Source organism: Strix uralensis, chromosome 1 (genome assembly GCF_047716275.1).
Source record: "Strix uralensis isolate ZFMK-TIS-50842 chromosome 1, bStrUra1, whole genome shotgun sequence".
NCBI classification, from domain to species: domain Eukaryota; kingdom Metazoa; phylum Chordata; class Aves; order Strigiformes; family Strigidae; genus Strix; species Strix uralensis.
In genome coordinates this window covers 79,613,366-79,625,568 of record NC_133972.1, presented here as the reverse complement: position 1 = coordinate 79,625,568, position 12,203 = coordinate 79,613,366, and the positions used below count along the sequence as shown (strand labels likewise).

Genomic DNA, 12,203 nt, shown 5'->3' with positions numbered 1-12,203 from the left:
TTCAATACCTAAACATAAGAAAGACTTCAGTGTGCTTTTCAGTCCTAGATTTTGTGTCCGTTGCCTTTAATAGCCAAGTCTGATCTTGTGTATTGTAAGATTGTGGATTTTTATGTTTTGGTTTTCTGCAGGCAAAAAAAGGGGACACGCTCTCAATAAGTTTAGGTTTCTGGTGTGACGAGTCAAGAGGAAGGTGGTCTGACATAGCAGAGTAATACCACCCTCCTCATGGGCAATAACATAAATCTCCGTATAACAGAGCATATTGAGCGTAGCTTAGTGCTGCTTTGTTACCCATGTCACTGTTCAAATGAGCACAAGCCACTTGACAGATTAGACTCTAGTTGCAGAGCACATGGCAGCATGGCAGCGGAGACCTTGATCTTTCCTCGTAAGTACCCTTTCAGGAACATCTCCTCTGAAGGTCTAGTATTCTCAGGGATGTTACCTCCCCTTCTCACCTTGAAGAGCTACAAAATAAATACAAGCCTTAATTTAGCAAGCACTAGAAAATCCAGGCAATCTTTGCACGGAGTTGAGGTGATTTTAGTCCTTTGCCATAAACCTGACATTAATGCAATTCTTGCAGAGATGTTAGCTCTCAAGGTTAACAAGTAACCTGTTGTTTTGTTGGCATTTCTGTTGTGAAAATGCTGGTGGTGAGAAAGTTACTGGAAGAGTTTGTATCTTAAGGTAATCTTTACTCAGCCTGTTGTGCATGCACGTCAGAAATACTTGCATCGCTTCTCAAATAAATGTGTGTTCACTCTGTTCCTCCTGTTGTCTGAAAAGACTCCTGGGCCAAATACTGATGAGAATGAGGAAAAAGTCTATCTCAAACGACATTTGTGGTTGCTGTCGTTCCACCTTTAATGTATGTCTTCCAGCTTTACCTTTTCTCCCCCCAGTATCTAACCTGCTCAACCTGTTCTAGTTCAGCATGCTGGAACCAGCAAACTGCAGAACATACCCCCTGTCAGGGTCAGCAGGTTTTTTCCTCTTTCTTTTCTCCCCTCTTTTAAAAATAGGCTATTCATTGATAGTAGATTGTCAGCATTTGGGAAAACTTCTCTAGCTATAAAAAAAAAAAACAGTGAGGGGAATCTTAGCATTTGGGTTTAGCCAGGGCTTTTCACTCGGGTTTTTTGAGCCATGATGTTCACCTGCATGATGCACACAGTTTAAGCAAAGACACAGTCTATAAAGTAGTAGCACCATTATACAGCTGGTAAATAGCACACAATACACAAATACTGCTTTCTGTTTCTTGAGGGCATCTATAGATAATGCTGAGTTCCTTAGGCTGCTCTCTTAGCTGAAGCTTTCTAAACATTCTCAGTGATTTTTTGGTGAATCCTCAGAGTCAGTTCTCCAGTGCTTCATGTGGAAAGATATCTTAAAACAGAGGAGGTGTACAACTTCTGTGTGGCTCATTTTTGACATCAAGCCATCTCAATGTGTCGTCCTTCTTGACAGTCTCATACTGAGGGTAAAGAGAGTAAGGCAATCCATATTGCTCATGGATTGCACCCAAATTAATTTCACTTGAGAGTGAAAGTTCCCAAACTCCTGTAAAGTAGCACAAGTCTTGCAGGGACTTCTGTTTCCAGCTAGTACGCTTGACTAAACAGACATGTAACAAGACGTGAAACCTTTTCCTAGTGCTTCTCTGCTCAGCGGGGGAATGCTGTGAGATCACTGCTGGTGAGGAAGGAGGACCACATGTTCAGGAACGGGACAGGAAATGGGCTGAGCACGTGAAACTTCTTTTGCTAGGATGCCGTCCTCAGCGCTGGGAAAAGTTTGCACAACTTGTGTGTGTGCAGTGATAACCTCTTACTTCCTTGCCCCTCAAGTTACTTGGTGACTGCTGATATCGGGATGATGCAGAGACCCTGCTTTAACACAGTCGTGCTTCTCTTATCTAGTGGAGCTTCCTTGCTTGCATGTGTGTGTGTGTGTGTATATGTGCCCAGGGGGAGGTATTCGGCTCCATCTGCACCGTGTCCCTGGCATTGCTGTGCCCATCTATTTTTTCCTCCTTGAGCTGTGTGATGCAGCAAGTTGTTCTGTGCTGTGTGCCATCAGGATTGCTCAACAGTGGAGTGTGAGAGGGAAGCAACTGCATGAGGGCTTTGCCTGGTTCTGGGAAGTAGCTGGGGCTTACGTTTGCTTGGTTGGTAAAGGGGTGCAGTTTTGAGGGAGAGGCAGGATGTACCTGGGACTTCTTCAACCATGTTTGCTCTTAAGGATAGAACTTTTTCCCCTTCTGACATCCTTTCACTTAATTCTTTCTCTCTATCCCCCCGCCGTGTTTTTTCCTGATGCTAAAATTTAAAACTGCTTTAATTGTCCTTACCATCCAATAACACTTGTTTTCTTTAAACATGAAGTTTCCTGAGAAATTGTGCCTGAAAACCATGAATTTTCAAAAAGATGAAAGAAAACTGCAGTTCAGAATGTCTCAGGCCAGGTTTTTGGTACACTTTTAAAGATCTTATTCCTGCTTAATTTTATTGTTGTTAATAAACTTTTGTCTCCAAGCTTAAGGAAGTACGGGGGCCTCAGAAGGATCTTGTTTAATGCTGTCCCTGAAAGAGTTTCTTACGGGTTTGGAAGTCTAGTTGCAGTATTTGGCATTGTTAATTTAGGTCTGCTCTGAATGTAATGAAAACTGCGGGCAGGCAGTTTGGTGAAGTGGTACTGGGAAGCTCACACTGCATTTCCCTCCTCTTTTGCCCTCCCTTATGCAAGGGTTGATGTGAACTGCAAATGAATGCTTTCTTTTGCTGTCCTTTGGGAAGCTTTGCTTTGGAGGCTCCGTTTGAATCACTTCCCTGACACAGCATCATCAGGCAAATATTTGTCTCCCTTTTTTCCTTTGAGGTCTTCTGACAACGCTGCTGGTAGGGAACAGGAGTAACTTTGAGCCAAGCTGGGAATGCAGTTGTATCAATCTCAGCCTGTTTGAACTTGCTGATTCTGCATAGCAAGTAGTTTCTTAAATGTGAATGCAACATAATTATTCAGAAATGGTACCCCCCCGCTTTGGATTTGTAGATCAGTATCATTCTTCTCACTCACGCTTACAACTTGCCTTTATTCACAGCAAAGCAAAATTTTGAAAGATCTCTGGGATAAAAAATTACAAAATGCTTTGTGTGGATGTGTGTGCATCGTATATCCTTAGGTATCATGTATTGGCAGCTGCATGACACTGGTTAACTTTGCAGACTGTCCTGGTAGTGCTGAAAAGGAATTTCAGATCTGTCATTTGAACGTAATCACAGGTGGCTTTTGCAGCCTTAGTGCACCCAGCTAGTCTTGGTGGATCTAAATACTAATGCTCATGTCATCCTAATGATACTGTCTGCCGCCTGCTGTAAGGCTATTTTTGCTTTGCTGGGAGAACCTCATTGTGCAGGCATATAGCACAGCAGCATGCACTGAACTTGGGGGGATGCTTAGGGCACGTCTGTGCAGCACCTTGGGTTGCAGCAGTTCCCGGGGGGACGCCGAGGGGGCTGCTACACCCACATGCCGCTGCATGCTGCTACGCGGGGAGGCTCGCTGGGGCCATGTTAGCCCTCACAGACAGAGCTAATAAGCATTGGGACCTCCATGAGGATAATGAGCCGTGCCGCTGCGCCGGCAAGATTGCAGTGCCTGGGTGCTGTGGGGAGTGCTAGCTGGGGGATCTCCTGTTGTGCCTGTGTGCAGACATGCGGCTAAAATGAGTCAGTGCTTCCCAATCTGATCCTTCCTGGGACCTGTTCGCCCCACCCTGCTCTTCCACTGCATGCCTTGCAATGGCTTCCTTACTAGCCATAGCCATGGAGAATTCTTGCTGTTCAGCTTCATTTTGTTTATCCCATATTAGTGTTCAACACTGATTACCACTAGAATATTTGGTGGTGCTTGAAATTTGTTTTAAGATAGCTCTGCAGTTGTAGGAGGGTGTTTCCAAAATGGTTGGGATTTTGGTATTCGAATGTCTTTTGACTTGCTGTGAAGTGTGCATGGTGTCTGAGGGCTTTTTTTGTCATTTGGGGGTTTTTTTGGGGATACAAATAGCAAACAAGCCAAGAAGAGAAGACAAACAGAAACTCATCCAGGTACAGATTGTGTCTGATTTGCAGAATTACCTGCTTCTTTCTGGTTCCTGTGACTACAACTGGCTAAGGCTGAGTGGATTGCTCTCTTAAGTGGGTGATGTTGGTAATTAGCACTGGAAATACATTGTCAATACAGATTCTCTACATGTTTTAACAAACAAAATGACTAAACTCTTTAACCCAAGGGTATAATGTTGCTGCACTTTTGACTTAAGTTCCAGTCATATTCACAAGACTCTTAGGAAGAGGGTTAGCAGCAGTATATTAACTGATTGCTCCTAAAAATGCTGCTGCTTCACTTTGTTTAGGATTTACTTCCCATGCAGGTCAGATGGCAGAAGCTTTGAAGAGGAATTCCCTGTGTTTTCCTACAGTTAGACAATTTGGGCTGAAGTAATGTTTGTTAAGCAGAATGAAACAAAAACAGTGACAAAGATGATGTGACCTAGAAATCTTTCAAAGAGACAGTGTAATTTTGAAGTCTGTCTTCTCTTACTCTGTGGGCTGTTTTTCATTCCATGGGGCCTGAAGAACATCATGGTACAAATTTCAACCTGTCTTGGATGCATCCTGCACTATTGTTGGTTCTGATATGGTGCATGAAGTTGAAACTTAGACAAAGCAGACTTTTTTTTAATACAGAGATGTTTGGTCATGTTCTGAATGATAGATGCTTTTTCTTTACCGTGGATTATTGAAAACATGGTTTTTTAATTCTTTGGAGATTATTTACTGTTACTTGATGGTAGCAATGTAAGTGAAAGATCTCAGGGAAGAAAACCATGGAAGAGGTAAAGCAATTGTATCAGCTAAACTGTACTTAAGGCATCTGACCAGCTCAGTCCTTCCCAGATTAGCTTGGTGAACTTGACTAAATCTGTGTTGGAGAAGAAAAAAAGAAAAAAAAGGTATGTTTTAAATAAGGTGAAGGATGGAAGGCACTGGTTTTTATTCTTAATCTCTGAATGGTTGGATGTGTGGCTCCCTTTAGATAATCATCAGATATATGAGGATCATCCCCTTGATTTTGATATCAAACTATCAGAAATCACGAGGGAGATGAGGAACAGCCATGCGCGATACAATAGAATATAGGGTACATCTAGTGGTAAAGTGGAGAAACTTAGAATAATATGTGGGATATGAAGCCAGAACCTGAACTCGATACTGTCAGATGATCTCTCTGGACTGATAATGCCCGGATTCATTGGCCTCCCCACTGCGTTTCCACAGGCGTGGAGACATGAGGGAGGAGGAGGGTGTTTATACATGCGCTGGATCCTGTGCTTAAGAATTAATCTTGATTTAGATGCTGGGACTTTCCCAACCGGGCCTCAGTGAAATTGTTTGCTGCTCCCCCTCTGGACATGCTGCTCCTTCTAATCAGACCTACCTGGCATAAAACTCTCTTGACTGAAAGCCAGCAGTGCTTGTGCTGCCATAGTTATAAGGGAGAGGCTTAACCCTGGACCCTGCTCAGAGGCTGCAGATACACCCTTTTGTTTCACATCTTCCTTTTGCCTGGGCCTCCAAGCCAGGGAGGCCCTTTCTCTTAGGGATGTGGAGCACATCAGCAGCTGTGGAAACCGGGGGTGCTGCTACAGTGTGATTTTTCTCCCCAGAGTTAAGAGGTGAGGGATTCCCATGCATTCTGAGGGATGCTTCCTCTCCAAGAGCCAAAGTGGCGCTGATCAGGTTATCTGCATGCAAAGCAGGAGCTCCTGGTTTTGTTCATAATTCAGTGGGACCCGAAGCTGGGAGCAGCTGCGTCTTGCAGTTGCCTCTTTCAGGATGCTTTGACTCCTCGTTCTAGCCTTGAGCCAGCCAGTCAAAACCTGCCCACGTCTGGTTTTGGCATTGAAGCTGTAGGCTGCCCTGTTTCGAGACCTCCAGAAAGCTTATATGATCAACATGCAAATCCTCTCGGCATTAAGAAAATATGGCAGCCCTTTTTGGAGATGCGGTAAAGACTGAGATGTGACCAGCAGGAGCTGCATGTCACTTCATTAGGACACATGTGCCTTTTTTTTTTCCCTTCCCATGAGTCAGCTCCCTTAGGCACTGATCCATCACCATCCGCGGGGAGAAAAAGGAGTAAGGCACTTGAGTTCTGCATTTGTTTATTATTACAAAAGTCTCTTCTTCAATGAAAAGCAGCAAAGTAATCACTTGCTACTGTTCTGGTGGAATAGTCACCCTTCTGAAATCACTCCCTGCATTACAGTGTGGGGCTGAAAACTTTTTCTGCCCATTTGTTTTAAAAAATAAAAGAAAAATAGGAAAGAAGTTGGGGAATTCTTGTGCAGTATCATCTTAGTCATCCTGTTCACGTGACCATTAGAGGGAGAGGAAAGCTGTGGCAGAAGAGGGGAAGCGGAAGGCAATTCTCATAGGGAGGATGGAATGAAAGGCAGTCAAGCACTTAAAAAATGTGATTTTGTTGAGAGGACTGACTGGCACACAGTCATAGCACAGTTGGATCCTCTTGGCTCACCTATGAAATTCCTTGTGCGAGGGGGGGGAAGAGATTACTAGAAGAGCTTTTTCACATACAGCTGTGCTGCAAAAAGCATAGTGTGTAGCAAGTTATCTGCATTTTTTGCACAGCAGTTCTTGAACGTTAAGAGTTTAGTTCAGAGGTGGACGTATCTTGTTTGGAAAAGACTTCCTCTTTCCATTTCAGAATTATTCTTTGCAAATTCTCCTGGCTCTCTGTCGGGTCTCATTTTAAATACAGTTTCACCACTTTCTCTGAGAGGTTAATCAAGGTTAGCTGGCATTTAGTGCAAGGGAGTCCTCCCTAGTATTAAGCTCAAATTTTTATCTCCTTCCTTTTATCCTGTATATCGTGGTTACATTTTAGTGTTCCACCCTTAGTACCATCCAAGTGTATGTGTACTTGCATGCGTGCTGTGGAGGCTAATAACCACTGTATGAAGTGCGAGTTTCAGGGCTCTGAACCTTCCCAAGCTTGTCTGCTGCTCTTGGGTTGCTCTGTAGGATGGCTCAGGGCCACAATTCATTGATTTAAATTAGAAAAACAAGCCAAGTTTCATCTGCTGTGGCTCTGGCTATCTTCTCAGCTGCAGTAGTGGTCACTTCAGAGCTGCTGGCATATGTTACTGTAACCTGCATCTGTGGCTGAATATGAGCATTTCTGTGCATGTCCTTATTTTCCCCTTCTTTTTTTGCACTACATTCTCACTTAAAGTGTTGAGTGTTTATCTTTACTTTTTGGAACTGATGAATGTCCTATCATTTCCCTTTATCATTGTAAGATGCTGAAAGCCAGGCTGACTTATGAGCCTGGCTTTTGTATTCAAAGTATGCCAGTGTTGTCAGGCCAAAATATGTTCTTATAGTCACAATGGGAAAATAACTTGTAAGCACAGCTTTGTTCCTGTTCTCCTCATATCTTGGCAGGCTAAACAGTGAGGTCGAGCATTTTCAGCGTTACATGTAAGATCTAATCAAGGCAAACTCTTCTAAAGGAGGATAAGGCAACACAAATACTTCCCCCCCCCCCCCCTAATTATAGTTAGGAAACTTTTTAAGTAGAAGAAGCCTTGGTGAAGGGAGTGTTTAACTTTAAAAGAAAGGTTGTGGATGTGACCTGGCATCTGCTTCAGTTCAACCCAAGTTGGGTGATAAATGTTTTCTTGAGGCAGAATGACATCCATGTTGCAAAGTAAAAGAGAGAAATGAAGATTGTGTCTATCCTTTGTACTGCTCGGCGTTATCTTCCCGCTTATCTTGGGCTGTAGCTCTAGTAATCTTTTTCCTCTCCACCCTTGAATTGATGTAGTGAAACTTGCTTAACCTGCCAAAGGAGCAAACCTACTGGCTGTAATGTGGACAGGTTGTGCCTCTCCTTGAGAACTCTGGAACCTGCTGCTTTGGTTTCGGATTTTTCTTTTTTCCTTAACGATCGCATGCAGGGAGCTATCACAGCAACTGTGATATTTGACCTACACAGTAAAAGTCAAAGGTGCAGTCAGGGTGTCTTCCTGTTTATAGCTCAATAGCTCAGGCTTCTTCCTTTCAAATATGCAAAACTAAAACATGAAGAGATTACCACATTCCATGCTGTGGGTATGGATTCTGCTCTCGCTTTTAGGGCTTGGCAAAAGTGTGCACGTTGCAGGAAGAGTAACTGCAAGCTGGGGACAGCCAAGGACACTGACACCAGAGGTAGCAAAGTTGCACCCACATTAGCAAGCCCTGCCTTATTAGCATATGTTATATTGCAAACACGGCTGGACTGCTTTTGGGACTTGCAGGAGCAGTGTGTTTGCATGCATTAGGTCACGCCAGGCAGAGGTGCCAGGTTGGACTGGCACTAACCTGGAGGTCGCAACAGTTTCTCCTGTTGATACGCTGTGGATGTGCCATCACACCCCTCCCAGGTAGGAGCAGCTCCATTGAAACAGGGCAGAGTTCAACAGGTGGACAAACAGCAGGAGGAAAGAGCCTCAAGGAGGCTGTTTTGCATAGGTAGCTACTGAACAGGAGTTCTACACACTTGTTACTGGCAGAAAAGAGACTTTAAAAGAAAATAGGAACAAAAAGTCCCACGCTTAATGCATAGAAGGATTTTGGTTGTTTGTTTGTTTTCTGGGTGAATGTGATTTAACTTGACTGCTTTTGCTCTGTAGCTATCTGAAAAGTAACTGGCCAAGTAATACTAGCTATGTGTCAGCCAAGCTGCCAGAAGGTTAAGCATGCAGGCCATGTGTGTGTCTGGGGTGGGGGGACAGACAGGCACACGCAAAAGCCTCTGTCTCACTTTCAAGAGCTCATCGAAATTGGAAAGCAGTCTTTACCAAAAAGAAATAAAAAAAAAGACCAACAAACCACCTCCCAGGTTTTGCTTTGCCTGTGCAATTGAATACTATGTTTTGTTGTTCCCAGATGCTTTTTGAGTTTTATCTTCAGCCATTGTGGACAGAAGCCCTTTGAACAAATAACTGTTTTCTTCTCCCTTGTTCCTGAGTGTAGAGACAACTGCTCCTCATGCTGTTGATTTATCACCCATAGGAAGCTCTAGATAGCCTGAGAAGTTAGATTGATGCCGGGGGTGGGGGGGGGGAAGACTAAAGAAAATGAGGCAGTACAGTACCTGTAGATGCCTTCCCTGCAGATTTTGTGAGATCAGGTAGCACTGGATTCATGCAGATAAATCGGCTAGCTTTGGTGCCTATGGTGGCAGGGCTACCAGAGGGCCAAGGCAGGGGAGTGGACTGCACTGCGGAGCCTGTGTCAGCGCTCCGCCTTCTCCCTGGGTCCTGTCGAACCTGGAGGCGGCCAAACCCTCAGAGCTTCAACCTTCTTTCTGCTCCCAGTCAGGTGATCATCAGAGAAAGAGGTCCAACAAATTCAGCAATGTTTCCATGATGCTGTGCCCAACCTGCTGAGCACATCTGCACACAGATGCTCTCTCCTCCTTGAACCTCCCACAGTGTGACTGACAGGTGTCATCAGTGTCCATCCACCATCTGTGTGACCAGCGAGGATTACTAGGGGGCTGGGGAAGCCACGCTTTTCCTCATGTGGATCTGGTCCTCCGAGCAGCCCTGGCCTTTCTGGGTGTTAAAAGCAGGCAGTAGCTGAACAGCCATTTTAATCTTGCATCGGTTCTGGTACGTGTGGTGCTTCTGGCTTGAGGCTGTTCCCACATAACACCCTCAGAAGCCTGGCTGTAGTTTGAGATGGTAATTTAGATGCCTTTTTATTTTTTTTTCTTTTTTTTTTTTTTCCTTAAAGGTTCAGAGATTGTGAAAGGAAATGTTAAAAGAAGTGTTGTGTGAGGAGACAGTCCTCCCAGCAGCTCCACTGTAGTCTGCCCATGGGTCAGTTTGGTCCAGTGTGTTATCTTGAAGCATCATGCCCTTGGCATCCAAAACTAAAACGGATTTTATGTCATAACACCCAAGCAGTTATGAGGACATACAAGACTTGCTTAGGTTACAACATTCTCTCATGTTTGAACATGATAGCGTGCAGTCAAGTTAAATGGCACTGTCCTGAGCCGAGTTGTGGGTGTGACTTCTGAAGGATGGGCCCTAATGCCATTAACATTGTCTCTCTCCCTCATGCCGCTTTGAAGTCAGTTGTATGGACAAGGGGCAGCTCTCTCCTGCACTCCTGTTTCTAGCTATTAGAATCAAAAATTTTCATTGCATGCAGGAGCATAAGTTTGACTTTTTTCAAAAACACTATAAATTTGAAGTGAAGCTAAATGCCCTACATTTTTTAAAAAAAGAAAATTTACAATTTGAGCTTTGAGTACCAAAAGAAGCGCGGGAGCAATACCTTTCATCTGACAGAAGGAAACTAGTCGATACTGTCTTCCTCAGGTTGCAAATATGGAAAACCAAAAGGCAAGTGGGTCAGGTATCCATACACTCAGGAGGCTGCGTCCTGAGCTGTTTTGTCCCTCTCCCCTTTCCAGTGTCTTTTGACAAGAAATAGTTGTTTTCTTAGGGAATACTTTGGCAATACAGAGTTTTGCAAGCTATACCTGCTGCAGCTTATCAGTGTGACCAGATATATCTTGACTTCCAAGTTGCAGTTGAAATTCAATATTGGGGTGCACCAGTGTGTTAAGGATGAGAAGAAAACAAATATATTTAAAAACTGTTGCTCTGAGATTGGCATATACAGATCCATTTGGGGTACTGTCTGAAACTGTAAAAGGAGAACCAGCTGAAGGTGGAGTGCTGTTTTGCACTGAGAGAAATGGTTGCTCATTTGCAGACTTTACTTACTAGACTACCACAAGACTGGGAGGCTGGGAGTGTAGCTTAGTGTGCAGTATTAGGCAGATGTGGTTCCTCTTGGATGATGGGGGACGGGCACGGTGCTCATGGGGCTAGATGGTAGCGGGACAAGTGCTGTGCTGTGGGTTGGGGCATGGGGGAGAGCCACGGTCCCAAGCACTGCAAAGGGGCCGTGCTGGATCGTGCCCCAGCTGTTTTGAAAAAGTTCAGTCTGTTTTGTGGGATCTCTGCTGGTATCCTTTAAAGGCAAACCTTAGAAGTAGTGTTGTCATTACAATTTACGTGGACTTTGCACCCCAATTTGTCTGCTGACAGTGTCTTCTTCCCCCTCCTGCTCAGGCACATGAAGATTCATGAGAAGGATCCAAACAGCACAGCGAGCACAACTCCTCCATCGCCGCTGAAGCGCAGGCGATTGTCTTCGAAACGGAAGTTTAGTCATGATGCTGAGATGGACAGAGAGGAGAGGACACCTGCAAAAAAGGTTCTTTATGGGGCATGAAGCAAAAGACATTCCTGGCTACCTCCTAAACTGTCCGCTGTTGAGTTCATGCAGTCAGCACAGAAATACTAAAATGTGGCCTTGTTACAGCCCTGTATATATTTTAAGATGCCGTGCTTTTCCTGTGTAACCAACACCGTTGTCTGAGATTGAAAATGAATTTCTAGTTTCAGAGATTGAAAGGAATCAATTTTTTTAATTCTTCATTGTTCAAATTTTTGACTTCACTTATGATTTATATTAGATGATTGATGTTGGATGACAAGAGGATGAACTATTTTTTTGCTACTGCAGCCTTTCCCCTAATTTTTTATTCTCCCATTTAACTCATAGTAGTCTTGCAGGATAGTGATTTGAACTTTTAAAAAAACAGTATTTACCTCAAAAGCAGCAACAACTTCAGTCTGGTTTTGTCTTGATCTGGAGGAAGAAAAATATCTGTAGTACATTTCCCTTTCACAGTAGCATAATCCTGCATTACTGAAGTTACAAGAGCAATCAGAAAGTATTTATTTGAAGGCTAGACATTTCCATTAGGGTTTTGTTTATGAAATATTTTAGTGCATTTCAGTCATTTATACAAAATGTATGGTGACTGCCAAATTTAACTTGACCCTTTCCACTTACTATCTCTAAATGGCAAGCTAGTAGCAGTTCCATTTAGGTCAGTATCCCCTTGTTCTGTGCATGCTTTTCTCCCTGTAATCAGAAGAGGGCTGTAGAAAACATGCAGAAGTTCATTGCTTTTTCCCTGGACCACTTGAGTTAGCAGTTGGCAGTATCTTAGTGGCATAAATAATTCAGGCT

General features: G+C 43.8%; 1 protein-coding gene across 7 annotated transcripts in view; it reads left to right on the top strand.

The window, feature by feature from the left end:
• RREB1 (ras responsive element binding protein 1) overlaps nucleotides 1-12,203 on the top strand; it is a 127,393-nt gene that overhangs the window by 73,678 nt on the left and 41,512 nt on the right. For all 7 annotated transcript variants that reach the window (XM_074872359.1, XM_074872391.1, XM_074872362.1 and 4 more), the window contains one exon: nucleotides 11,234-11,378. In XM_074872359.1, coding sequence (XP_074728460.1) covers nucleotides 11,234-11,378 — 145 coding nt within the window. The remainder of the gene's footprint in view (nucleotides 1-11,233; nucleotides 11,379-12,203) is intronic.